At 57.0% G+C, this 22,652-nt stretch overlaps 3 protein-coding genes and 1 long non-coding RNA gene across 5 annotated transcripts; all 4 read left to right on the top strand.

The window, feature by feature from the left end:
• The first annotated feature begins 1,117 nt into the window (after positions 1–1,117).
• Positions 1,118–4,913, top strand: ASPDH (aspartate dehydrogenase domain containing). The gene is made up of 7 exons (XM_029073060.2): positions 1,118–1,343; positions 1,738–1,882; positions 2,018–2,102; positions 3,601–3,750; positions 3,964–4,223; positions 4,350–4,504; positions 4,652–4,913. Exons 1-7 carry the CDS (start codon positions 1,280–1,282, stop codon positions 4,693–4,695), a joined length of 903 nt encoding a protein of 300 aa, XP_028928893.1. The 5' UTR covers positions 1,118–1,279; the 3' UTR covers positions 4,696–4,913.
• A 730-nt stretch (positions 4,914–5,643) lies between these two features.
• On the top strand, positions 5,644–10,698 carry JOSD2 (Josephin domain containing 2). The gene is made up of 4 exons (XM_029073076.2): positions 5,644–6,325; positions 8,889–9,014; positions 9,599–9,793; positions 9,946–10,698. The coding sequence occupies exons 1-4, from the start codon at positions 6,126–6,128 to the stop codon at positions 10,043–10,045; spliced, it is 621 nt and encodes a 206-aa protein (XP_028928909.1). The 5' UTR covers positions 5,644–6,125; the 3' UTR covers positions 10,046–10,698.
• Positions 10,699–10,781: 83 nt separating this feature from the next.
• LOC114814604 lies at positions 10,782–12,564 on the top strand. The gene is made up of 2 exons (XM_039913341.1): positions 10,782–12,198; positions 12,374–12,564. Exon 1 carries the CDS (start codon positions 11,179–11,181, stop codon positions 12,094–12,096), a length of 918 nt encoding a protein of 305 aa, XP_039769275.1. The 5' UTR covers positions 10,782–11,178; the 3' UTR covers positions 12,097–12,198; positions 12,374–12,564.
• Positions 12,565–21,019: 8,455 nt separating this feature from the next.
• On the top strand, positions 21,020–22,430 carry LOC114814727. Of its 2 annotated transcripts, none has more exons than XR_003762485.1 (2): positions 21,020–21,488; positions 22,339–22,430. It is a non-coding gene; the product is annotated as an uncharacterized LOC114814727 (long non-coding RNA). The 2 variants fall into 2 exon arrangements; XR_003762484.1 differs by having other exon boundaries at positions 21,020–21,544.
• The last annotated feature ends 222 nt before the right edge of the window (positions 22,431–22,652 follow it).

The following is a 22,652-nucleotide window of genomic DNA, read 5'->3' as shown; positions in this document are numbered from 1 at the left end:
TCTGTCAGTGCCGATCCTGGTTGCCATGGTAACGCTGCAGCGGGCACCAGGTGGTTGGTGATGGGGAGGGGGGAGGGGAGGGGGCGTCGCTGCCGCAGCCTCCACGGTCTTCGTCCCCGGCTGGGAAAAAGGGACGAGGCGGTGGGGAGGGGGTCGGGGGGAAACGGGGAGAGAAGCCTTGGGAGACCCCCCCCCCCTTCCCATCTAAGAGGAGAGAGCCTCTTCCCTCCGCAGCTTGGGGACAGAGTCCAGAGATCCGCCCCGAGGAGAAGGGAGAAGGGTCTTCGCCTCGGGAAGAGAGGGAAAACGGGGTCGCTACAGTGGGAGGGATGGAGGGTAGACCACTGAGGCCTTCCCACGGGAAGGCACGGCCCAGTGCGGGGAGGGCTGGGCGTCGTCGGATGGGGTGGGGTTGGGGGGGGAGGATGGAGGGAGGGTATCTCCCATCAGAGAGGGTTTCTCAGGTGAGAGGAAGCCGAGGAGAAGGCCGGCCCCAAGTGGGGGGGGTTGCCCGGGCCGGACTTTGGAGGCCGTCTGGAGAGAGGGTGCTGGGGAAGACGCCTCCCTCGGGGGCCAGAAGGGAGAAGGCTGAGAAGGAGGAGGCAAGCGGCAGGAGGAGCGATGCGGGGGGAGGCTGGGAGGAGAGGGGAGGAGGTGGGCACTGCAGGGGTTTGGGGATCGGGGGGACGGGTCTCTCAGAGGCCCAGGGGCCTGGGACCCGCCTGGTGGGAAACCCAGGAGGTCGACGGTGGAGGGGGGGGAATGGATCTTGCCCGGGCAGGACCCGAGAAACACAGAGAGACAGAGCAGACGCACAGAGAGAGGGACAGAGCCAGAGAGCCTGCCAGGGCCAGGCGGGCGGAGGTCGGGGGGCGGTGGCCCGTTTCCATGGGAACCGTGGAGGGGGATGGGGGGCGCCTCCGCCGCGGAAATTTCCCAGCTTTGTCCCCAGTGGGACCCCGGGGGCCGATCGGGCCCCTGCCCCCTCTCCCCCTACTCCCGGCCACGACCCACCCTCTCCTCCTGCCCCCACCCCCCTCCTCCTGTCCCCATCCCCTTCCTCCTGCCCCCATCCCCCTCCTCCCCTCCCCCCACCCCGCCAAAGGTCGCCTAACGCTGCGGCGCCGCCAGGGTCCAAGGGTCGAAGGCGGCAGGTCGGGCGGCCCGGGCCCGGATACCCTGGCCGGGACCCCTGGCTCAGACCCCCTGGTCCGGACCCCCTGACCAGAACCCCCTGGCCCGGACCCCCCGGCCGGGCCCGTCGCCGCGCACAGCCGTCATGTCCAGGGCCGGAGGGCCCGGGACACCAACGAGGGTCGGAGTCGCCGGCTTCGGCCGGCTCGGTGAGACCCGGCCTGGAGGCCGCGATCCCCGACCCCCTCCCCGCCCTCCCCGGAGCCCCTGACCCTCATCTCTCCAGGCCGGACACCCTCCCTGTCCTTCTAACTCCCCACGGCCCGTGTCTGGTCCCGTCCGGTCACTGGTAACCCCAGAACCCGGCCGTGGTCCCCCTCCCCACCCTCTCCCCGTCCTCTCTCGGCCCCGCTCCCAGCCTGGCAACCCCCGGGCCTTGAACTCAGCTCCCCTCCAATCCGCCAAGGTCCAACTTGCCCCTCTTCCCCCCAGGCCCGGCCTTGCCCCAGCCCCAGAGGCCTCCACCTCCCCGTCCCCTTAGTCCCCCAATCTCCACCGCTGTTTTCCTTCCCTCTTCCTACCCCTGACCCTCTTCCCCCCCAGGCCAGTATCTGGTCCAGCGACTGCTCTCCGAGGGGCCCGCACTGGGCCTCGAGCTGGTCTTCGTATGGAACCGGGACCCCCGCCGGCTGGGAGGGGCCGTGCCCCCCGCCCTGCAGCTCCTCGACCTGGCAACCTTTGCGGAGAGGTCAGTGACCCCAGACCCTGAAACCTGCTACCCCGCCCGGGAACCTGCAGCTGCCCGCTATTAGGGCTCTTCTTTCTCCCGGTCACCCCGTGACCCGATTCGGGGGATTTCTCCCCCTCCTCACCCCTCTTCCAGGTGTCCTCATCTAGTAGTTGAGGTGGCGCATCCCCATGTTGCGAGAGACTTCGGGCCCCAGATACTGAACAGCAGTGACCTCATGGTGAGATCTCCCTTTCCTTCTACCCTCGCCCCTCCCGGGGACCCTTCTACCCCCTCTCACCCCTAACAACCCCCACCTATCTTGAGCCCAGAGACCTCCTGGTGAGCTCTCCTTTCCCTCCCCCTCCCAGGGACACCCTCTCAATCAATCAATCAATCAATCAATCTATCACTCGTATTTATTGAGCATGTACTGTGTGCAGAGCACTGCACTAGGTGTTTGGTAGAGTACAATATAACAGAGTCGGCGGACTCAGTTCCTGCCCAAAATTCATTCTTTCGATCGTATTTATTGAGCGCTTACTATGTGCAGACCACTGGACTAAGCGCTTGGAATCTACAATTGGGCAACAGAGAGAGACAATCCCTGCCCAGTGACGGGCTCACGGTCTAAACGGGGGAGAGCTCACCCCCCAAATACCCAGCCACCCACCAATTCTGGAGCCCATAGACTCCGTGGTGATTTTTGTCCGCATCGGTACCTCTCTAGAGTAAGTGATATCAGTGAAATTTCTGCTCCGGGACCCCCTCCAAAATCACCCCATGTCTTTCCCCATCCCTTCCCCCACGGGATCCCAGTTCATTTCGCATATTCACTCTCTCCTCCCCCCTCTTAAACCCTGAACAGCCTCTATCTCATGGTGAGATTTCCCAAGCACTTAGTACAGTGTTCATTAAATACCATTGATTGATTGATCTAAATTCTCCCTTAATGTGAGTCCCTAGAACTCTTCCTACTTCTAATCCTCTCCACGGGGCTTTTTTTATCTTCCCAGTGTTAGTGAGCCCCTCCAGGGACAGGATCCGTGTCTAATTCCTTCCTGTGTGCCCTTTCCTAGCGCTTAGCATGTTACTCTGCACACAGTAAGGGCTTAACGAAACACTACTATCACTACTACTTTTGAAGCAGCGTGGCTCAGTGGAAAGAGACCGGGCTTGGGCGTCAGAGGTCGTGGGTTCGAATTCCGGCTCCGCCATTTGTCTGCCGTGTGACCTTGGGCAAGTCACTTCATTTCTCTGTGCCTCAGTTACCTCATCTGTAAAAATGGGGATTAAAAAATGTGAGCCCCATGTGGGACAATCTTATTATCCCGTATTCTACCCCAGTGCTCAGAATAGTGCTCAGCACATAGTAAGCGCTTGACAAAAACCTTCATCATTATTATTATTACTGCTGTGCTCCACTCAAATTCTGAGTGGCGGTAGCTTCATCCATCACCAGGATTGAGCAGCTCCTGGGTGCAAAGTACTGAATTAACCCAACTCCTCTCCAGACCCCTCCCCATCCCAACTCTTCCAATACTTTCCCAGACTCCCTCCGGCCTTGAGGATTTTTCTGATAGCCTTCCTCACCCAGCCTTCCTTGGGCTGCTCCCTTAGTCCTCCCTGCCCCGGGAGTCCCTCAGTCTCCCACTCCTGAGACCCTTTAGCCCCTCCGCCATCGCTCCCTGTCCTCTCTCTCCTTCCCTTGAATGACCCTGCCCTTTTCCTTTCCCCAGGTGGGGTCTCCCTCAGCCTTCGCGGATCAGGATACGGAGCGAAGCCTGCGTGAGGCCTCCAGGCGCGGGGGCCACACAGTGTTTGTCCCCCGGGGTGCGTTGTGGGGGGCGGAAGACATCCGGAGGCTGGACCAGGCTGGGGGGCTGCAGGTGAGGGGGTGCCAGGCCTAGCAGCCGAAGAAAGTCCGGGAGAGAAAGCGGGAGGGAGAGAACTTGGGGGGGGCAGGGAGAGGGAGCTTGTCAAGGCAGGGCACAGAGGGGAAGAAAGACGGGAAGGGGGAGATGGGGCCAGGGGTGAAGTGGGGGGTGTGCATGTGGGGTTGTGTAACTGACAGATGATTCTGCCGCTCCCACCTCCTGCAGAGCCTGCGGGTTACAATGGCGACGCATCCGGACGGTTTCCGGTTGGAGGGCCCCTTGGCGGCCCGTCTGGCAGGGCTGGGAAAAGAGGAGGGCGAGGGGGCCGGAGATGGGCTGGGACGCCGGTGGGTGCTGTACGAGGGCCCGGTCCGCGGCCTGTGCCCCTCCGCCCCCCGCAACTCCAACACCATGGCCGCAGCCTGCCTGTCCGCTCCCGGGCTGGGATTCGACCGGGTCATCGGGCGGCTGGTGGCCGATACCAGGTCAGTGAGTGAACAAGCACCGGGGAGGGTCTGGCCGACCCCCGGATAGCCCAGGGAGGAGGGTCAGAACCTGGGGTCGGAAAGGGAGTGACCGCGGGACTTGACCAGTGCCCCTCCCAACCGCAGCCTCGTCGACCAGCACGTGGTGGAGGTGGAAGTAACCGGCCCCCCGGGCCCCGGCGGCCGCAGCTTCTCCGTTCGGACGCGGAGGGAGAACCCGGCTGACCCCGGGGCCGTCACCGGCTCGGCCACGCTGGGCGCCTTCTGGACCAGCCTCCTTGGTGGGACCCCCACGCCCCGATCCGAGACCCCTACCCCTTGCCTAGAGATACCGGCCCCTCACCCTCCTCCCGACTCTGAGATTGTCAAGTGTCCCATATCCCTCCTGGGCCCTCAGCCTAATGTTTCTCCCCGTTTCTCTCGCCCAGTCTGCTGTGGCCGCAGCCCGGAGCCCGGAGTCCAGCTCTGTTAGTGGATTGGAAAGTCAGCCAAGACACCTCCTGTGGAGAAGAGACGAGAGACAACTTTGCCCGATCGCCGTTCGGCCCTCCCTTCTGCCTCAGTTCTTCTTTTCTTTCTGATCTTCCCCCCTTCTCCTTCCTTACCAACACCGCCTCCCACCCCCGGCCCTTTTCCTTTAATTGAGTAAATTTTGACTTCTGGAACCTGTTGGCCCCTTCCCACACCACATCCCCGGGTCTCTGTCTTTCTACCCTTTAGGAGGCATTGTGGCATAGTGGAAAGAGCATGGGTTTGGGAGTCAGAAGTTGTGGGTTCTAATCCCGGACCCACCACTTGTCAGTTGTGTGATTTGGGGCAAGTCACTTTACTTCTCTGGGACTCAATTACCTCATCTGTAAAATGGGGATTAATAATAATAATAATAATGATAATGTTGGTATTTGTTAAGTGCTTACTATGTACAGAGCACTGTTCTAAGCACTGGGAGAGATACAGGGTAATCGGGTTGTCCAATGTGAGGCTCACAGTCTTCATCCCCATTTTCCAGATGAGGGAACTGAGGCACAGAGAAGTTAAGTGACTTGCCCACAGTTACACAGTTGACAAGTGGCAGAGTCGGGATTGGAACCCATGACCTCCGATTCCCAAGCCCGTGCTTCTCTAATTAAGACTGTCAGCCCCCCATGGGACAACCTGATTACCTAATATCTATGCCAGCACTTAGAATAATGCTTGGCACATAGTAAGCAGCGTGGCTCAGTGGCAAGAGCCCGGGCTTGGGAGTCAGAGGTCATGGGTTCGAATCCCGGCTCTGCCACTTGTCAGCTGGGTGACTGTGAGCAAGCCACTTCACTTCTCTGGGCCTCAGTTCCCTCATCTGTCAAATGGGGATGAAGACTGTGAGCCTCATGTGGGACCACCTGATGACCCTGACTCTCCCCCAGCGCTTAGAACACTGCTCTGTGCATAGTAAGCGCTTAACAAGTACCAACATTATTAAGCGCTTAACAAATACCGTGATGATCATGATTACTATGAGGCCCTTCGGGCCTCGGTGACATCACAGTGACGTCATCGGGCCTAAGCGTCCCTCCTCACCACCCGTCGGAGTGGCCGAGCCGGAGGTTTGGCGTCCCATGATCCCCCGGGGTCTCAGGTGCCGAGGCGGCGGACTACATTTCCCACAAGGCCCCGCGACGGGGCCGCCATTTGGCAGGCGCGCTGGCCAATGGGGCCCCGCGCCGCCGCCGCCCCGTGGGCCGCTGGGAGATGTAGTTCGGGGCGGCCCGGTCGGTTCCAGTCCGGCGTCGGCGAGGGCCATGTGGTGGCCCCCGCCCCGGGGCCCGGAGGCGCAGGGGATCCGGCGGGGGGCGGCGGCCCGGGGCTCCCCAGGGCTTGACCTCTGACCTCGGGAGCTCCCCCTCGGGGCGGGGGCGGGGGATGTCCGGGCCCCCCGAAGCCCCTTGGGGCGCCCCCCAGGCCGGTCCCCCTTCGGCCGGTCCCCCCCCGGCCGGTCCCCCCCCGGCCGGTCCCGTGTACCACGAGCGGCAGCGCCGGGAGCTCTGCGCCGTCCACGCCCTCAACAACGTCCTGCAGCAGCGCCTCTTCACCCAGGAGGCCGCCGATGACATCTGCAAGCGGTAACTCTCGAACTCACACCCTCCCCGTCCCCTCCCGTAGGGGGGGAGGAAGCCCCCGGCCTCGTCCCCCCCTTTCTAAAATAATAATGTTGGTATTTGCTGAGCGCTTACTCGGTGCAGAGCACTGTTCTAAGCGCTGGGGGAGATCCAGGGTCATCAGGTTGGCCCACGGGAGGCTCACAGTTCATCCCCATTTGACAGATGAGGGAACTGAGGCACAGAGAAGGGAAGTGACTTGCCCACAGTCACACAGCGGACAAGTGGCAGAGCCGGGATTCGAACTCATGACCTCAGACTCCCAAGCCCGGCCTCTTGCCACTGAGCCAAGCTTGGGGATGTGAGCCTCGTGGCTGTATTACCCCAGCGCTTAGAACAGTGCTCTGCACATAGTAAGCGCTTCACAAACACCAACATTATTATTATTAAAGATTCATTCATTCAGTAGTATTTATTGAGCGCGTACTATGTGCAGAGCACTGGACTAAGCGCTTGGAATGGACAATTCGGCAACAGAGGCAATCCCTGCCCATTGACGGGCTTACAGTCTAAACGGTAATAATGTTGGCATTTGTTAAGCCCTTACAATGTGCCAGGTGCTGTTCTAAGCGCTGGGATAGATACAGGGTAATCGGGTTGTCCCACGTGAGGCTCACAGTCTTAATCCCCATTTTACAGATGTGGTGACTGAGGCCCAGAGACGTAAAGTGACTTGCCCAAAGTCACACAGCTGACAGGTGGCAGAGCCGGGATTAGAACCCATGACCTCTGACTCCCGAGCCTGGGCTCTTCTCTCACTGAACCGCGCTACTTCTCTAATGATGCTACTGATGCCCCTTTCTCTCTCTTGCTCTCCCCCCCCCTTCTAAAAATAATAATAATGTTGGTATTTGTTAAGCGCTTATTATGTGCCAAGCACTGCTCTAAGCGCTGGGTAGATCCAAGGTATTCAGGTTGTCCCCCATGGGGCTCACAGTCTTAATCCCCATTTGACAGAGGAGGGAACTGAGGCACAGAGGAGGGAAGTGACTCGCCCAGAGTCACACAGCTGATAAGTAGCGGAGCGGGGATTAGAACCCACGACCTCTGACTCTCAACCCCGGGCTCTTTCCGCTGAGCCACGCTACTTCTAGACTGTGGGCAGAGATGGTCTCTTTCTGTTACCGAATTGGACTTCCCAAGCGCTTAGGACAGGGCTCCGCACACAGTAAGCGCTCAATTAACATGAATAAATGAATGAATTTATCGAGCGCTTACTGTGCGCGGAGCACTGGACTGAGCGCTTGGGTGAGCACCCCGCAGCAAGAGTTGGTGGACACGTTCCCTGTCCAACATCGAGCTTGCAGTCTAACGCGGGGGGAGGCAGACATTAAAAAGAAATTATAGATATGGAGGCGAATGCTGTGGGGCTGAGGGTGGGGTGAATGTCAAGTGCTTATCATTCTCCATAGACTCCAAACTGTAAACTCTTCTTTTGACGGTAAGCTCATTTTGGGCAGGGAACGCATCTACCGACTCTGTTCTGTTGTACTCTCCCAAGCGCTTAGTACGGTGCCCTGCACACAGTAAACGCTCAATAAGTATCATTGATTGGTATTTATTGAGCACCATGTGCTATGAGTCCCTCTCCTACCTCCGTCCAGCTGAAGCAGTCTGATCTCCAAGACCCCCCCGGGCCACCCCCTCCCACCCAACTCCATTTTCAGGCTCTCCCCTTCCTCCCACCCATCTGTCTCCAGATATTCCCATCCCGGGCTTCTCTGACTTCTCAATCAATCATTGATATTTATTGGGCGCTTCCTGCCTGCAAAGTCGATTTGAGTGGATACCCGGCCCCCACCCTCGAGGATCTTACAATTTAGCCGGGAAGGCCGATATTAAAAGGAATTACGGGTACGAACAGTGGCAGAGTAGAAGGATATGAGAGGCAGTTAAAGAAATTACAGGTACAGAAAGTAGTAGAGTATAATCAGTCATATTTATTGAGCATTTACCGTGCGCAGGGCACTGAACTACGAGCCTGGGAGAGTACAGGGCAATAGAGTTGGTAGACACGCGTCCTGCCCCCCAGGAGTATAAGAATATTAGTCATATTTATTGAGCGCTTACTGTGCGCGGGACACTGTACTAAGCGCTTGGGGGAGTGCAACAGAACAGAGTTGGTAGATACGCTCCCTGCTCAAAACGAGCTAACAGTCGAATCTGCAGATGATAAGCATTTGACATTCACCTCAACCCCACAGAATTCACATCCAGAGCTGTAATTTATTTTTAATGTCAGCCTCCCCGTACTTTCGACTGCAAACTCTAGACTGTGAGCTCATTGTGGGCAGGGATTTTCACTATTTATTGTTGTATTGTATTTTCCCAAGCGTTTAGTGCAGTGCTCTGCACACGGTGCTTAATAAATACGATTGAATGAATGAATGCAATAAGATAGAGTTGGTAGACGTGTGCTCTGCCCTCAATGTGCATAAATGCTGAGGGGGTGGGGTGAGTAGCAGAGGATTCAGGGGGTCCGGAGTCTCTCCCTGACCTATCCTTTGACCTTCCGTGCCCCCCGCAGCCTGGCCCCCGACTCCAGGCTGAACCCACACCGCAGCCTTCTGGGCACCGGGAACTACGATGTCAACGTGATCATGGCCGCTCTGCAGGGCCTGGGCCTGGCGGCCGTGTGGTGGGATCGCCGCAGGTAGGGGCTGATCCGCCAGCCGGCTTGGTTGGCTCGGATCGCGATAGGAACTTTGGTATCGGTCCGGCGCTTCCTCAGGTGTCAAGCCCTGTAGTAAGCGCTGGGGTAGATACAAGATCATCAGGCCGGACACAGTCCCTGTCCCTCACGGGGCTCCCAGTCGGGAGGGAGATGGATGGAAGCCCACTTGTGCGGTTGAGGAAGCCGAGGCCCGGAGAAGGGAAGCAACTGTCCCAGGGTCCCTCCGCGGCTTGTGGTGGAGGTGGGATTAGAACTCAGGGCTCCTGACTCCCAGGCCCGTGCTTTCTCTTTTGGGGAACGGCCTGGAGTTGATGTTGGGGATGGTGGTGGTGTTGGGATCCCCCTTGGGGGTGGGTGGGGGAGGAGTTGGTCAGGAAGGTGGACTGGGGTTTAAGATTCAATCAGTCCGTCATTGAGCGCTTACTGTGTGCAGAGCACTCTTCCAAGCGCTTGGGCGAGTACAGTACAACAGAGTCATATTGTGCGGATTCCCGCAACTGTTGACACCGACTTCTTTCCGTCCCGTCCCCCCCCCCCGGCTCCCCGGTGCCCCCCCCCCCCAGGCCTCTGTCCCAGCTGTGCCTGGACCACGTCCAAGGCCTGATCGTGAACCTGCCGTCTCCGGTCTCCCTGGGGCTCGTCTCACTGCCCCTGCGCCGCCGACACTGGGTGGCCCTGAGGCAGGTGGACGGCACCTACTACAACCTGGACTCCAAGCTGCCCGCTCCCGCCGCCCTGGGAGGGGAAGGGGAGCTCCGGTAAGCGACGGAAGGCAGCCGGGAACGGGCGAGGAGAACGGAGAAGACGAAGCGAGGGGGAGAAGGGCGGGGCGGGACGAGGGGCCCGGAGGACCCGGACCCCTCCCGCCTCACACCCCTTCCCCGTTTCTCTCGTCCCCGGCCGACTCCAGGTCGTTCCTCCAGGACTTGCTGGCCCAGGGCCCCTGTGAGGTTCTTCTCGTGGTGACCAGAGAGGTGGAAGAGTCCGGGAGCTGGCTGCAGGCTGACTGACCCCGCTGCCCGCGTGGTCTCCGATGATTCCGCCTGGGGGATGGCGGGGGGCTGGAGAGTAGGGACCCCGGCTCGGGCTGTGTTTACAGGAAGCCCCCGGGGAAGGGGCTGAACCTCGTCTCAGGGAGGGAGAGCTTCCGAGGGCTGCTGGGGTGCCTGAAGAGGAGGGGCCGAGCCCCGTCTCAGGGAGGGGGGAAGGGGCCCCGGGGAGTGGTGGGGTCCCTGTCTAGGAAGGGCCAAGCACCCCCACCCTGGGGGATTGAATCTGCCAAGTGTTGAGATGCATCTCTCTGTGTATATGTGCTCTCTATCTCTGACTCTCTGCGTTGGTTTCTCTCCATCTCCATCTTTATCTCCGTCTCTCCCTAACTCTCCTCATCTCTCCATAATTTTCCTCTCCCTATCTCTTGCTCTGTCTGCGGCCCGGACAGGTTCCCGGTGCCGGGAAGCGAATGTTCTCCAACTGGAGACCCGGTGGTAGCTGGGACCGAGAGGGAGTGGGGAAGACTGGACCCGGGTTGTGTTTGTTCCCGCCCCGAGGCCTCTGCACTGTTCTAACGGGCTGTGGCACTGACTCTGACCTCTGACCCTCCCCTCCCACGCCCCCCCCACGGCCGCCTGCTGCCTCAATAAACTGCTGCGTTGGCTTGCAAGGCTGGCTCTCTCTTCTCTGCAAGGGAGATGTGGGGGGCAGTGAGGGAGGGCTTGGGTTAGCCCACCCCCCGCGGCCATATCTCTCCCCACCCCGCCCCCAAACGCTGGGACCGTCACATCTCTCCCTCCCACCGCACATTCCTTCCCCTCCAGACTACTGTCTGATTTCCCCCTCGGCTTCCGGGGAGGCCTCCGATAACCCAATAACCTGATAATTGTCCTCCCACTCACCCAGAGTTAAAGCAGGCTGTTGATAAAACCAGATGGTATTCCAGAAGCCCCCTCCCCTCACACCCTCGAAAATGAGGGCAGCAGGTGGTGGGGATCCGTCTCACCCCACCCCCCAACACACACCTGTTTCTCCCGTCTTCCGCTCAGCCTGTCACGTTCCTGTGGGCCAGTAGCTAGCCCAGGAGCCTTTATGGGGGAGGCACAGGTGGACCCTGACCCTGAAATGGGGGGTGAGGAGTCCCCAGTGGATGTCTGTCTCTCTGCCCCTCACGTTCCCCACCTCTAGCTTCACTTCCCCTTCCCCTCCTCCTGCCCCTCCCCACCTCCTCCCTCCCTGTCGCCCAATCGTCCCTGACGCCCTCCTGGCGGGTCCGGCTGGAGAGTTTCTATTTTGGGGTCAGGGAGGGGAGGGTGGAGATAACCAGGCTCGGGGGGAGTCTGACCTTTCCAGATTCTTGCCAAAAATGGCCTTGGGTGGGGAGCGGGGAGGGAGGTGGGGGTTCGGGGGGAGCTCGGAGTGGGAGGAGCCTGGGGAGACTGAGGTGATTGGAAAGGTTGAAGGAAGATTCGGCGGGGGAGACGAGTGTCAGGAAAACCCAAGTCTCTGTTTCCCTTTCCCTTTAGTCCTTTCCCCCCTCTCCCATTCAGCCTCCTTGGTACCCTGTCGGTTGGCTCTGACACCCGCCAGCCTCCTCCCTGGACTCCCTTGTTCCCTCAAACACCCCCATCTCCCCTCCATCTCTTTGGGGGAGGGGGGAGTCTCAGCTCTCCCCAAGGGCCGGGGGAGAGGCATCTCCCCCCCCCACCTCCGACCTCCTTTCCTCTCCATCTCTCTGGAGATGGGTCTCAGTTCTCCAAAAGGCCGAAGGATGGGATTCTTCCCCCATCTCCCTTCCCCTTTCCCCTCCATCTCTTTGAGGAGAGGTCAGCTCCTCCCCAGGGCCAGAGGAGGGGAGTCTTCCCCCACCTCCCTCCCCCTTCCCCCTCCATCTCTTTGGGGAGGGGTCTCGGGGTGGGGGGGCAGCGGCAGCTGTGGAGGCTCAGGGAGGCTCCCGGAGGTGCGAACAGCCGGAGGAGCCGGATTTAGCATCGGAGTCGGGGGGTCTGGGGGTGGGGAGGGGGTGGCTGATAAAATCCCAGCCAATGGAAAGGGCCGGCTTGCCTGACTTCCTCCCCCATTGGCTAGGCCCGCACATACATTAGCCCATATATTGGGCTGCCAGCCTCCTGTCCCCTGGAATTCGGGGGGCCCTGGACGCTCAGAGCAGGTGAGAGGGGCCGGCTGGGAAGGGGAGGGCAGGGCAGGGGGAGTGGATGGGGTCTCCTGAGTTCCGCATGTCTCCCGGCCTGTCCATCTCCCTGGCGTGCCCCGGCCTGTCCGTCTCTCTCTCTGTCCTCTCTCCACCTGCCTTTGTTTCCCTCTCTCTGACTCTGTCTCTCCAGGGTCTCGGGGTTTTCTCTGCTTGGGACGGAGGACACCAAAGGCTGCCGTCCGGATCCCGACGGCCTGATCCTGAAGACCTTTTCTCTGCCCCCTTTGCTTCCCGCCTCCAGTTTCTCTCTCTCATCCGCTGCTCTGGGCTCCGTCTCCTCCTCAGGATCCTGATCAATAAAGACTTTTGTTTCTGTTCTGAGCTCTCTTCTCCCTCCCTCCCTCCCTCCCTCCCTCCCTCCCTCCCTCCCTCCTTTCTCTGTCTCTCCCCTCCCCCCTTCCCACCCTTCCTTTCCTCTCCTTTCTGTCCCCTCTCGCCTTTCCATCTTTACTGTGTCTCTGTCGGCTCCGCACTTGCCTGTCTCTCGCTTTTCTCAGCACTCCCCTTTCCTCCCTGATCTGAAACCCCAGCTCAGTCTACTGCTTTGGGAGATGGAGAGACAAAAGACGTGTAGATACAGAGAAAGGTGGAAACAGACACATGCGCTTAGCCAGCCTCTAAAAACAGAGAAACGTGGCACCTTGAGATGTGACTTCTGAAGTACATCTGAAGTCATGCGCCCTTGTCTCTGTCTCTACTCTCTCCCCTCCTCTCTTTCTCTTCCCTTCCTCTCTTTCTCACCTCCTCTCTTTCTCTCCCCTTTTCTATCTCTCCCCTCCTCCCTTCCTCTCACCTCTCTCTTCCCTCTCTTTTTCCCCTTCTTTCCCTTTCTCTCTCCCCTACTCTCACTTTCCCTCTCCCTTTCCTTTTTGAATGGTATTTAAGTGCTTGCTATGTGTCAAGCACTGTTCTAAGTGCTGGGGTGGATACAAGACAGTCGGGTTGGACACAGTCCCTCTCCACATGGGGCTCACAATCTACGTAGGAGGGAAAACAGGTATCGAATCCCCATTTTGCATATGGGAAACTGAGGCAGAGAGAAGAATAATAATGATGGGGCTTGCTAAGCGCTTACTGTGTGCCAAACAATGTTCCAAGCGCTGGGGTAGATGCAAGGTAATCGGGTTGTCCCTCGTGGGGCTCACAGTCTAAATCCCCATTTTACAAATGAGGTAACTGAGGCACAGAGAAGGTAAGTGGCTTTCCCAAGGCCACAGCAGACAGCAGGTGGGATTAGAACCCACCTCCTCTGACTCTCAAGCCCATGCGCTTTCCACTAAGCCATGCTGCTTCTCTAAGTTAAGTGACTTGTCCAAGGTCACAGAGCAGGCAACGAGCGTACCTGGATGGGAACTCAGATCCGCCGACTCCCTGGTCTGTGCTCTTTCCACTAGGTCATGCTTTTCCTTTCCCCTTGTCTCTCTCCCCGTGCCTCTCTCTCTGCCACTCTGGGTTGGGACAACTAGAAACCAGAAGTTCTAGTTCTGATTCCCTCAAGCCCTTTCCTGACCCCTGATGCCCTCACCCCAGGCTAACTCTCTTAGTGGAAACTCCTTCCGCCTCCTAAAACTGTTCCTCTCCCTTTCTCTGCATTCCCTCCCTCCTTTCCCTCTGCTTCTCCCCACTTCTTCTTTCAGCCTGCCTTGTTCCTCTCTGTTTCTGTCTCTCCAGGTCATCTTTAAAGCCCCAGCCCCCATTTCTGCTCTCTAGCTGCTTGCCCTCTGCCGCCCCGCTCCCCTCCCATTTCCTCTTCCTTGGCATTCTTGGTTCTGCCCCTCGGCCCTTGAGTGTATACCCCAAAGTCAGTCCCTGCCTCCCCTTCCTCTCCCCACCTCAGAATTTCTATATAAGGCCCTGGAAGGATTGGGTAGTGTCCCTGCGAGGGGCTGGGCAGTGAAGCGGGGAGGGAGGCAGCTGAGGCAGTAGCAGCTGCTGCGGGGGGGTGAAGGGGGGTGGGGGGCGAGGGAGCGGTCTGGGGCACAGCCTAAGCAGGGAGTAGCACGTCTCCTCAGGGTCGACCACCTTGGGACCCCCCTGCCCTCTAGTCCGGGGAGGTAGAGGTGCCTTTCCGCTCTGCATCCTCCTCGACGTCCCGTTCTCCTCCCCGCTATCCCACCCGTCCTTTTCTTTCCGTCCCCCCCGCAATAGCCCCTTCCTTTCTATTTACCGGCTCCACCTGCCCCTGGCCCCCTGCCCCCCTCACCCCTACCCCCAGGCTGCACTTGGCCCTCTCCCTGCTCTGATCTCTCTCTGGTCAGTTTCTCTGAACTCTGTTCTCCCTGTGTTCTCGTCTCTGGTCATTCTCTGAATTCTGCTCTCTCTCCCTATGCTCTAGTCTCTCACTTTCCCTGCACTCTTGGCTTCTCTACCTCTCGCCACTTCAGACTCTCTATGCTAAGAGGTCTCTGTGCTCTGTTCTCTCTACCTGCACTTTGGCTCTCTCTTTCTCTCTTTAGTCTCTCTCCTTCTGCTCTGGCTTCCTTCTATCTCCCTTCTCCCACCTCCTTCCCCACACCCGGCCCTCTCCCTATGCTTTGGATTCTCTCTGGTCAGTCTCTCTCTGAATTCTGCTCTCTCTCCCTGTTCTCTGGTCTCTCGCTGCACTCTGGCCTCGCTTTCTACGCACTGGTCTCTCACTCTCCCTGCGCTCTTGGCTTCTCTATATCTCGGCACTCTGGACTCTGTGCTGTCGGGTCTCTGCACTCTGCTCTCTCTTACCTGCACTTTGGCGTCTCTCCGTAGTCTAGTCCCTCTCCTTGCGCTGTGGCTTCTCTCCATCTCTCTCTGTCTCTCGCTCTCCTCCTCCCACCTCCTTCCCCATGCTTGGACCTCTGCCTGGGCTCTGGTGTCTCTCTGGTCAGTCTCTGAATTCTGCTCTCTCAGGGCTCTCACTCTCCCTTCTCTGGTCTCTCGCTCTCCCTGCACTCTTGGCTTCTCTATCTCTCGGCTCTCTGGCCTCTCTCAGCACTATCAGGTCTCTGTGCTCTGCTCACTCCACCTGCGCTCTGCCTCTTTCTCTGTACTCTAATCCCTCTCCTTGCGCTCTGGCTTCTCTCTCTTTTCCCACCTCCCCACGCTCTGACCTCTCTCTGTGCTCTAGGGTTAGTCTCTCTCTGAATTCTGCTCTCTCTCCCTAAGACTCTTATCTCTCCCTACATTCTGGTCTCTCTCTGTGCTGTGGGTCCCTCTGTGCTCTGGTCTCTCTTTCTCTCTCTTCCTGCATTCTGGCCTCTCTCTGCACTCTGGCCTCTTCATCTCTCACTGTGCTCTGAACCATTTCCCTCTCTATGCTCTTGCCAATCTTTCTGTGCTCTGGCCTCTTCTTCTCTCTGTGCTCTGGCCTGTTGCTCTCTGCACTCTGACCTTGCACTGTGCCCTGGCTTCTACCTTTCTCTGCCCTCTGGCCTCACACTCTCCTGCATTCTGGCCTCAGTCTCCCTGCTCTCTGGCCTCACTCTGCACTCTGGTCTCACGCTTTCTGCTCTCCGTCTTCTCTCTGTGCTCTGATCTCTCCCTCCCTCTCTGCTCTAGCCTTTCTCTCTGCACTCTGGCCTCACTCTGCGCTCTGACCTTTCACTCTTTGAGCTCTGGTCTCTCTGTTCTCTGGTCTCTCTCTTTTAGTCTCTCTCTTTCTTCACTCTGGTCTCTGTGCTCTGGTCTCTCTGCACATTGGTCTCTCTCTATGCTTTGCTCTCTCTGTGCTCTGGTTTCTCTGGGCTCTGCTCTCTCTCTCTGTCTGCTCTGGTCTCTCTGCTCTGGTATATCACTCTCTCTGTTCCGGCCTCTTTCTGTATTTGCACTCTGGTCTCTCTCTGTCCTCTGGCCTTTCACTCTCTCTCTCTGCTTTGGCCTCTTGCTCTCTCTGTGCTCTGGCCCCTCTCTTCTACTCTCTGGCCTTTCTCTGTGCTCTGGTCTCTCTCTTGTCCCTATGGTTTCTCTCTGTCTCTGGACTCTGCTCTGTGGGGTCTCTCTGTGCTCTGGCCTCTCTCTTTATGTTCTGGCTTCTTGCTCTGTGCTTTGGCCTCTCTCTCTGGGCTCTGGCCTCTCTTGTTGAGTTCTGGCCAGTCTTTCTGCACTCAGGACAGTGTCTCTCTCTCTGTGTTCTGGCTGGTTTCTGAGCTCTGGCCTCTCTACACTCTGGCCTCTCGCTCTCTGCTCTCTGGCCTCTTGCTCTCTGCACTCTGGCCTGTCTGTCTCTGCAGTCTGGCCAGCTTCTCTCTGCTTTCTGGCTGGTGTCTCTCTCTCTGTACTCTGTCCAATATCTCTCTCATCACTCTGGCTGATGTCTCTATGCTCTGGCATGCCTCTCTCTCTGTGCTGTAGCCTCTCTCTCTGCTTTCTGGCCTCTCTCTGTGCTCTAGCCTCTCACTTGGCACTCTGGCCATCTCTCTCTCTCTGTCTGTGTTCTAACTGGTCTCTCTCTCTGCACTCTGGCTGGTCGTTCTCTCTGTTGTCTGGCCAGCCTCTCTGTTTTGGCCACTCTTTTGCTGAACTCTGGCTGGTCTCTCTCTCTCTGTGTTCTCTGGCCTCTGTCTCTTTCTCTCTGCCCTCTGTCTCTTCGCTCCGGCCGGTGTCTGTCTCTCTCCGCTCTGGTTGGCCTCTCTCTTTCTCTGTGTTCTGGCCACTCTCTCTTTCTGTTCTCTGGCCTCCCTCTGTGCTCTCTGGCCTCTCTGTGTTCTAGCTTCTCTCTCTGTGCCTCTCTCAGTGCTCTGGTCTCATTCTCTGCACTCTAGTCTCTCTTTCTCTCTTTCTCCCCCTGCATTCTGGGCTCTCTTTCCCCCTGTGCTCTGTGCACTGGCCTTTCTGCACTCTGGCTCATCTCTCTTTCTGTGCTTTTGCCAGTGTGTCTCTCTATGTGTTGTGGCCAATCTCTCTCTATCTCTCTGTGCTCTGGCCTCTTCCTATGCTCTGGTATCTTTCTCTGTATCCCCCCAGGCGCTGTCTCTCTACACTCTGGCTTATTTTTGCACTGTGGTCTCTCACTTTGCTCTCTGGCCCTTTGCTCTCTTCACTCTGGCCTCTCTCTCCCTTTCCCTCTCTGCACTCTGGTCTCTTTCTCTCTGCATTCTGGTCTCTCTTTCTCTCTCTGTCTTCCCCTGCATTCTGGACACTCTTTCTCTGTCTCTCCCTGTGCTCTGACCTCTCTCTGTGTTCTGGCCCTTCTCTTTCTGCACTCTGGCTTTCTCTCTCTCTCTCTCTGCATTCTTGTCTCTGCGCTCTGGCCTCTCTTTGTGCTCTGGCCTCTCTCTCTCTGCACTCAGGCATCTCTCTTTCTATGTGCTCTGGTCTCACTGCACTCTGGTGCCTCTCTCTCTGCTCTCTGGCCCCTCTCTCTGCACTCTACTCCCTGTGCTCTGGTGTCTTTCTCTGTATCCCCCTGGGGTCTGGCCTCTGTCTCTCTGCACTCTGGTCTCTCTCTTTGAACTCTGGTCTCTCTCCTCCCCTATGTTCTGGGCACTCTCTCTCCCTGTGCTCTGGCCTATCTCTGTGTTAAGGCCCTTCTCTTTCTGTACTCTGGCTTCTCTCTCTGTCTCTCTCTCTGTCTCTCTGCATTCTTGTCTCTGCACTCTGGGCTCTTGCTCTCTGCACTCTGCCTTCTCTCTGTGCACTCTGGCCTCTTTCTCTGTGCTCTAGTTTCACTCTCTGTTCTCTGGCCTCGTTCTGCGCTCTGGCCTCTCCCTGCAGTCTGGCCTCTCTATTTCTCTCTCTCTACTCTGGCTCCTCTCTGTGTGCTCTGACCTCTCTCTCCCTACACTCTGGTCTCTCTCCCTCTGGTCTCTCTCCCTGAATTATGATCTCTCCCTCTCCATCTCTCCTTACACTCAGTTCTTTCTTTCTCTGCACTGTGGCTTCTCACTCTCTGTGCTCTGGCCTCTCTTTCTCAGCTCTCTGGCCTCTCTCTCTGCGCTCTTCTAGCCTCTTGCACCCACTGCATGCTGACCTCTCTTTTCACGCTGTCCTCTTTCTCTCTGCTCTCTGGCCTCTCATTGTCTCTCTGCTCTACCCTCTCGCTTTCTCTGCACTTTGGTCTCTCTGTTCCCTGGCCTCTCTCTCTCTCTCTCTCTGCACTCTTGTCTCTCTCCCTCTCTCCCTTTGGTCTGTCTCTCTCCAAGTTCTGATATCTCTCTCTCTCCCTTTGCTCTGATCTCTCTGCGTTCTGGCCTCTCTGTGCTTTGGTCTCTCTCTACATTTTGGTCTCTCTGCAGTCTTGTCTCTCTCCCTCTCTCCCTTTGGTCTGTCTCTCTCCGAGTTCTGATATCTCTCTCTATCTCTTCCTGTGCTCCGGTCTCTCTCTCTACGTTTTGGTCTCTCTGTGCTCTGACCTCTCTCTCTTTCCTTGTACTCTGCTCTCTCTCCCTGTACTCTGGTTTCTCTCTTCTTGCATTCTGGTCTGTCTCTGTTATCTGCTTTCTCTCACTCCCTCTCTCTCCCTACACTCTGAATTCTCTGTCTCTCTCTGTGCTCTGGTCTCTCCTTGCATTTTGGTCTCTCTGTCCTCTGGTCTCTCTCCTTGCACTCTGGTCTCTCTATGCTCCTTTTCCCCCTCTCTCTCTTCCTCCTTCCTTGAGCCCTCTCTGCACTTTTCCTGCTTTCTCTCTCCCCTCTCTTCAACTTTTCATTACTTTACTCATATATATGATTTCTCTGTGTGTGCTCTCTCCTCTTACTTTCTCATGATCTGTGGGTGCTCACCAGTGCTCACTCCCCAGTGCTCACTCTGTCATTCTTCCTTGCTGTGGACATGGGCTCTTTTTCACTTTTGGCAATTGATCTTGCTCCCCCTTGGCACTCACTAGCTTACTCACATGCTCTTTCTCTGTTCCAGTCAGTACTCTTTCTGCTCCTGCTCCCTCATGGATGTCAGTGCTCGTTATCGTGTTTTCTCTTTTCACTCCTCTCTACCCACTGTCACCCCCTACTCTCTTTGCATGATCTCCTGCAGTCTGCTTACTCACGCTTCTCTTCCCCATGCACGTTCCTTTTCCTGAATCTCAGTACTCTTTCTACTCTCTGCTCATTCTCAGCCCTCTTCCCTGCACATGCTCCTTCTCCTGGATCTCAGTGCTCTTCTCTCTTGCTTCCTGCTCGCTCTCAGCCCTCTTCCCCACACATGCTCCTTCTCCTGGATCTCGATGCTCTTCTCTCTTGATCTCTGCTCACTCTCACCCCTATTGTCTGTGCATGCTCTTCTGGACTCTCCTCCTTCTCTGGCCTGACTCTGCTCTGTCTCTGAATTTCTTTCTCCAGCTCGATCTGGTCAGGGAATATGTCTGCTAATTCTGTGTGTTGTATTCTCCCAAGCGCTTAGTACAGTGGTTGGCACATAATAAGCATCAATAAAAACGACTGATTGATTTCATGCTTCCTCTCTTGCCTCCCCTCCCTGCTGTTTTCTGGATCTCCTCTCTCTGGTCTCCCACCCTCTCTCTATTCGCTGCTCTGGCCCCTCCAGTGCTCGGCTCTGCCTCAGTCTCCTCTATCTTTGCTCTGTCCCCACTCTTCTTCCCCCCGCACTCCCCGTATTCCCTCTTTTTCTTTCCTCTCCACTCTCATTCCATCCTTGCCTTCCTGATTTTTTTGTTTTTGTTTTTTTCTGGGAGGGTTCCACTGTGGTGGCTGGTCGGCTGGGCAGCCTGACACTTGGATGGTTGTGGCTGGTGGGACGACCACTCCCAATGGGCCTTGAGGCAACCCTCGAACACAAAGCAGCGCCCTCCGGGAGCGAATCCTTGTCTACTTACGGTTGGATCTGGCTGGCTTGGTCTTGGATGTTGGGGTCTAGGACCGGACCTGGCTGGCCTCATGCTGAACCGGCTCCGGGGTCCTGCCTTTCACTCAACACCCACCTCTTTACGCACTGTCTAGGCTTTGTCCTTGACTTGCCCCTCTCACTCCCTGCCAATTTCTCCCCATCCCTATTCCTCATCTCTCCTGGCCCTCTCCTTTCTCTCTCTCTTTTAATGATGTTTGTTAAATGCTTACCAAGTGCCACTGAACTAAGTGCTGGGGTAGATACAAGCTAATCAAGTTGGACACAGTCTGCGTCTCACGCGCTTAATCCCCATTTTACAGATGAGGTAACTGAGACACAGAGAAGTGAAGTGACTCACCCAAGGTCACACAGCATACAAGTGTGAGAGCCGGGTTGAGAACGCAGGTTCTTCCGACTCCCTGGCCCTGACACTATCCACTAGGGCACACTGCTTCTCTAGCCCCAACTTTCTCTTGTCTCTCCTGACTGGGAGTCTTTCTCTGCCATCATTCTCCCAGCTCTTCTGATCTCCACCTGTTTTCCTAGGTCTGTTCCCTCTTCGACCCTGAGTCCCCCTTCTGCCTCCTACTGTCCCCATTATCTCTCCCTACTCTTCCTTCCTCTGTCCCTGTTCTGGTCTCTTCTCTTTAGTGCTCCATGATCTCTTCCCTGTTGGCCTCCAGCCCTTCTCTGCATCTCTCTTTGGCTACCTTCTCTCTCTTCCCTGTTTCTTTCCCCCTCCCCCTTTCTCTTTTCCACTCCCCCTTTATCTTTTCTGCTTCCCCTTTCAGTTTCCCCTTTCCCACTGTTGATTTCTCTTTCTTTCTCTTTTCCCTTTCTCTTTCCCTCCCCTTTCTTTCCCTTTTCTTTCTCTCCCCTTTCTCTTTCTCCTTTCTCTTTCTTTCTCTCCTTTCTCTTTCTCTCTCTCCTTTCTCCCCTTTCTCTTTCTGTCTCTCCCCTTTCTCTTTCTGTCTCTCCCCTTTCTCTTTCTTTCTTTCCTTTCTCTCCTTTCTCTTTCTATCTCTCCCCTTTCTCTTTCTCTCCTTTCTCCCCTAGCCCCGCACCTCCTCCACCTGTCACTTTCTTTTCCTCTCTAACCTTGGGTCTGTCCTCTCTTTATGGAGACATAGGACATGATCAACTGTGGTTCTAACCACTGGAGACCAGAACCCCGGGTCCCAAAGGCTGGGGGTGGAACTGGCTGCAGGCCCGGGACGAGCTAGGGGCGGAGGGCACCCTGGTCGCTTGGGGCGTGCCTCACACACCCTTGGCCTCTTTCTCTTTCCCCATCTGCCCTGGCCTCGACCCTCGCACGCTGCATCCTGCGGGCTGGAGCCTGCCGGCCCACACCTCCCCGCCCTCGCGCCCCGGCGGGGGGGTCCAGGATCCTGCCCCAGAGACCCCTGCCCAACACCCCAAGCTGCAGAGAGCGAGAGTAATCCTGGAACAGAGCGAAGAGGAGGAGAAGTGGATGGTGACGGAGCCAAAGAGGGTCAGTGTGGCTGCCTCCGCCTTGCCCCTGCCCTCCCTGCGGACATGATGATGATGGTATTTGTTAAGAGTTTACTATGTGCCAAGGACTGTTCTAAGCACTGGGGTAGATACACGATCTAGAGAAGCAGCGTGGCTCAGTGGAAAGAGCCCGGGCTTGGGAGTCAGAGGTCATGGGTTTGAATCCCGGCTCTGCCACGTGTCAGCTGTGTGACTGTGGGCGAGTCACTTCACTTTTCTGTGCCTCGGTGACCTCATCTGTAAAATGGGAATGAAGACTGTGAGCCCCATTTGGGACAACCTGATTACCCTGTATCTCCCCCAGCGCTTAGAACAGTGCTCTGCACATAGCGCTTAACAAATACCAACATTATTATTATTATTATTGCAAGGCAATCAGGTTGTCCTATGTGAGGCTCACAGTCTCAATCCCCATTTTACAGATGAGGTAACTGAGGCACAGAGAGTAATAATCATGATATTGGTTAAGGGCTTACTTTGTGCAAAGCACTGTTCGAAGCACAAGGGTTGATACAAGGTCATCAGGTCATCCCACGCAGGGCTCCCAGTCTTCATCCCCATTTTCCAGATGGTCACCGAGGCCCAGAGAAGTGAAACGACTCGCCCAAAGTCACACAGCTGAGACGTGGCCGGGGCGGGATTAGAACACATGACCTCTGACTCCCAAGGCCGGGCTGCTCCTTGGGCGCCCACGCAGAGCCGAAGCACGCGCAGCACGCACTTGCAGCGTGTGCCGTCTCCTCTGCCCCTCGGCGTGCGCTTCCCACCTTTTATCCTCGTCAGAGAGCGAATGGTCGCCGCCTCCCAACCCGCCTCTGCTCTCTTTACAGGATCCACGCCCCATTGGAACCCCACCACAGTGTGTCATTGGAGCGACTCCACCCAAATAATAAAATCTGTGGTACTTGTTCAGCGTACCATCTCCACGCGTCAAGTTCTGTTCAATGTGCCGGGGCAGCTAGATCCCAGATAATAAAGGCGGACACAATCTTTGGCCCCTCATGGGGCTCAAAATCAAAGTCAGAGGGAGAACAACTATCAAATTCCTGTTTTGCAGATGAGGAAACCGAGGCCCAGATAGGCACACCTCCTCCAAGAAGCTTTCCCTGACTAAGCCCTCCTCTCCCTCCCTTCTGTGCAGCCC

The sequence above is a fragment of the Ornithorhynchus anatinus genome, chromosome 10, assembly GCF_004115215.2.
Source record: "Ornithorhynchus anatinus isolate Pmale09 chromosome 10, mOrnAna1.pri.v4, whole genome shotgun sequence".
In the NCBI taxonomy this organism is placed as follows: domain Eukaryota; kingdom Metazoa; phylum Chordata; class Mammalia; order Monotremata; family Ornithorhynchidae; genus Ornithorhynchus; species Ornithorhynchus anatinus.
Note: the sequence above shows the minus strand (reverse complement) of the source record. Positions and strands in the feature narration are given on the sequence as shown.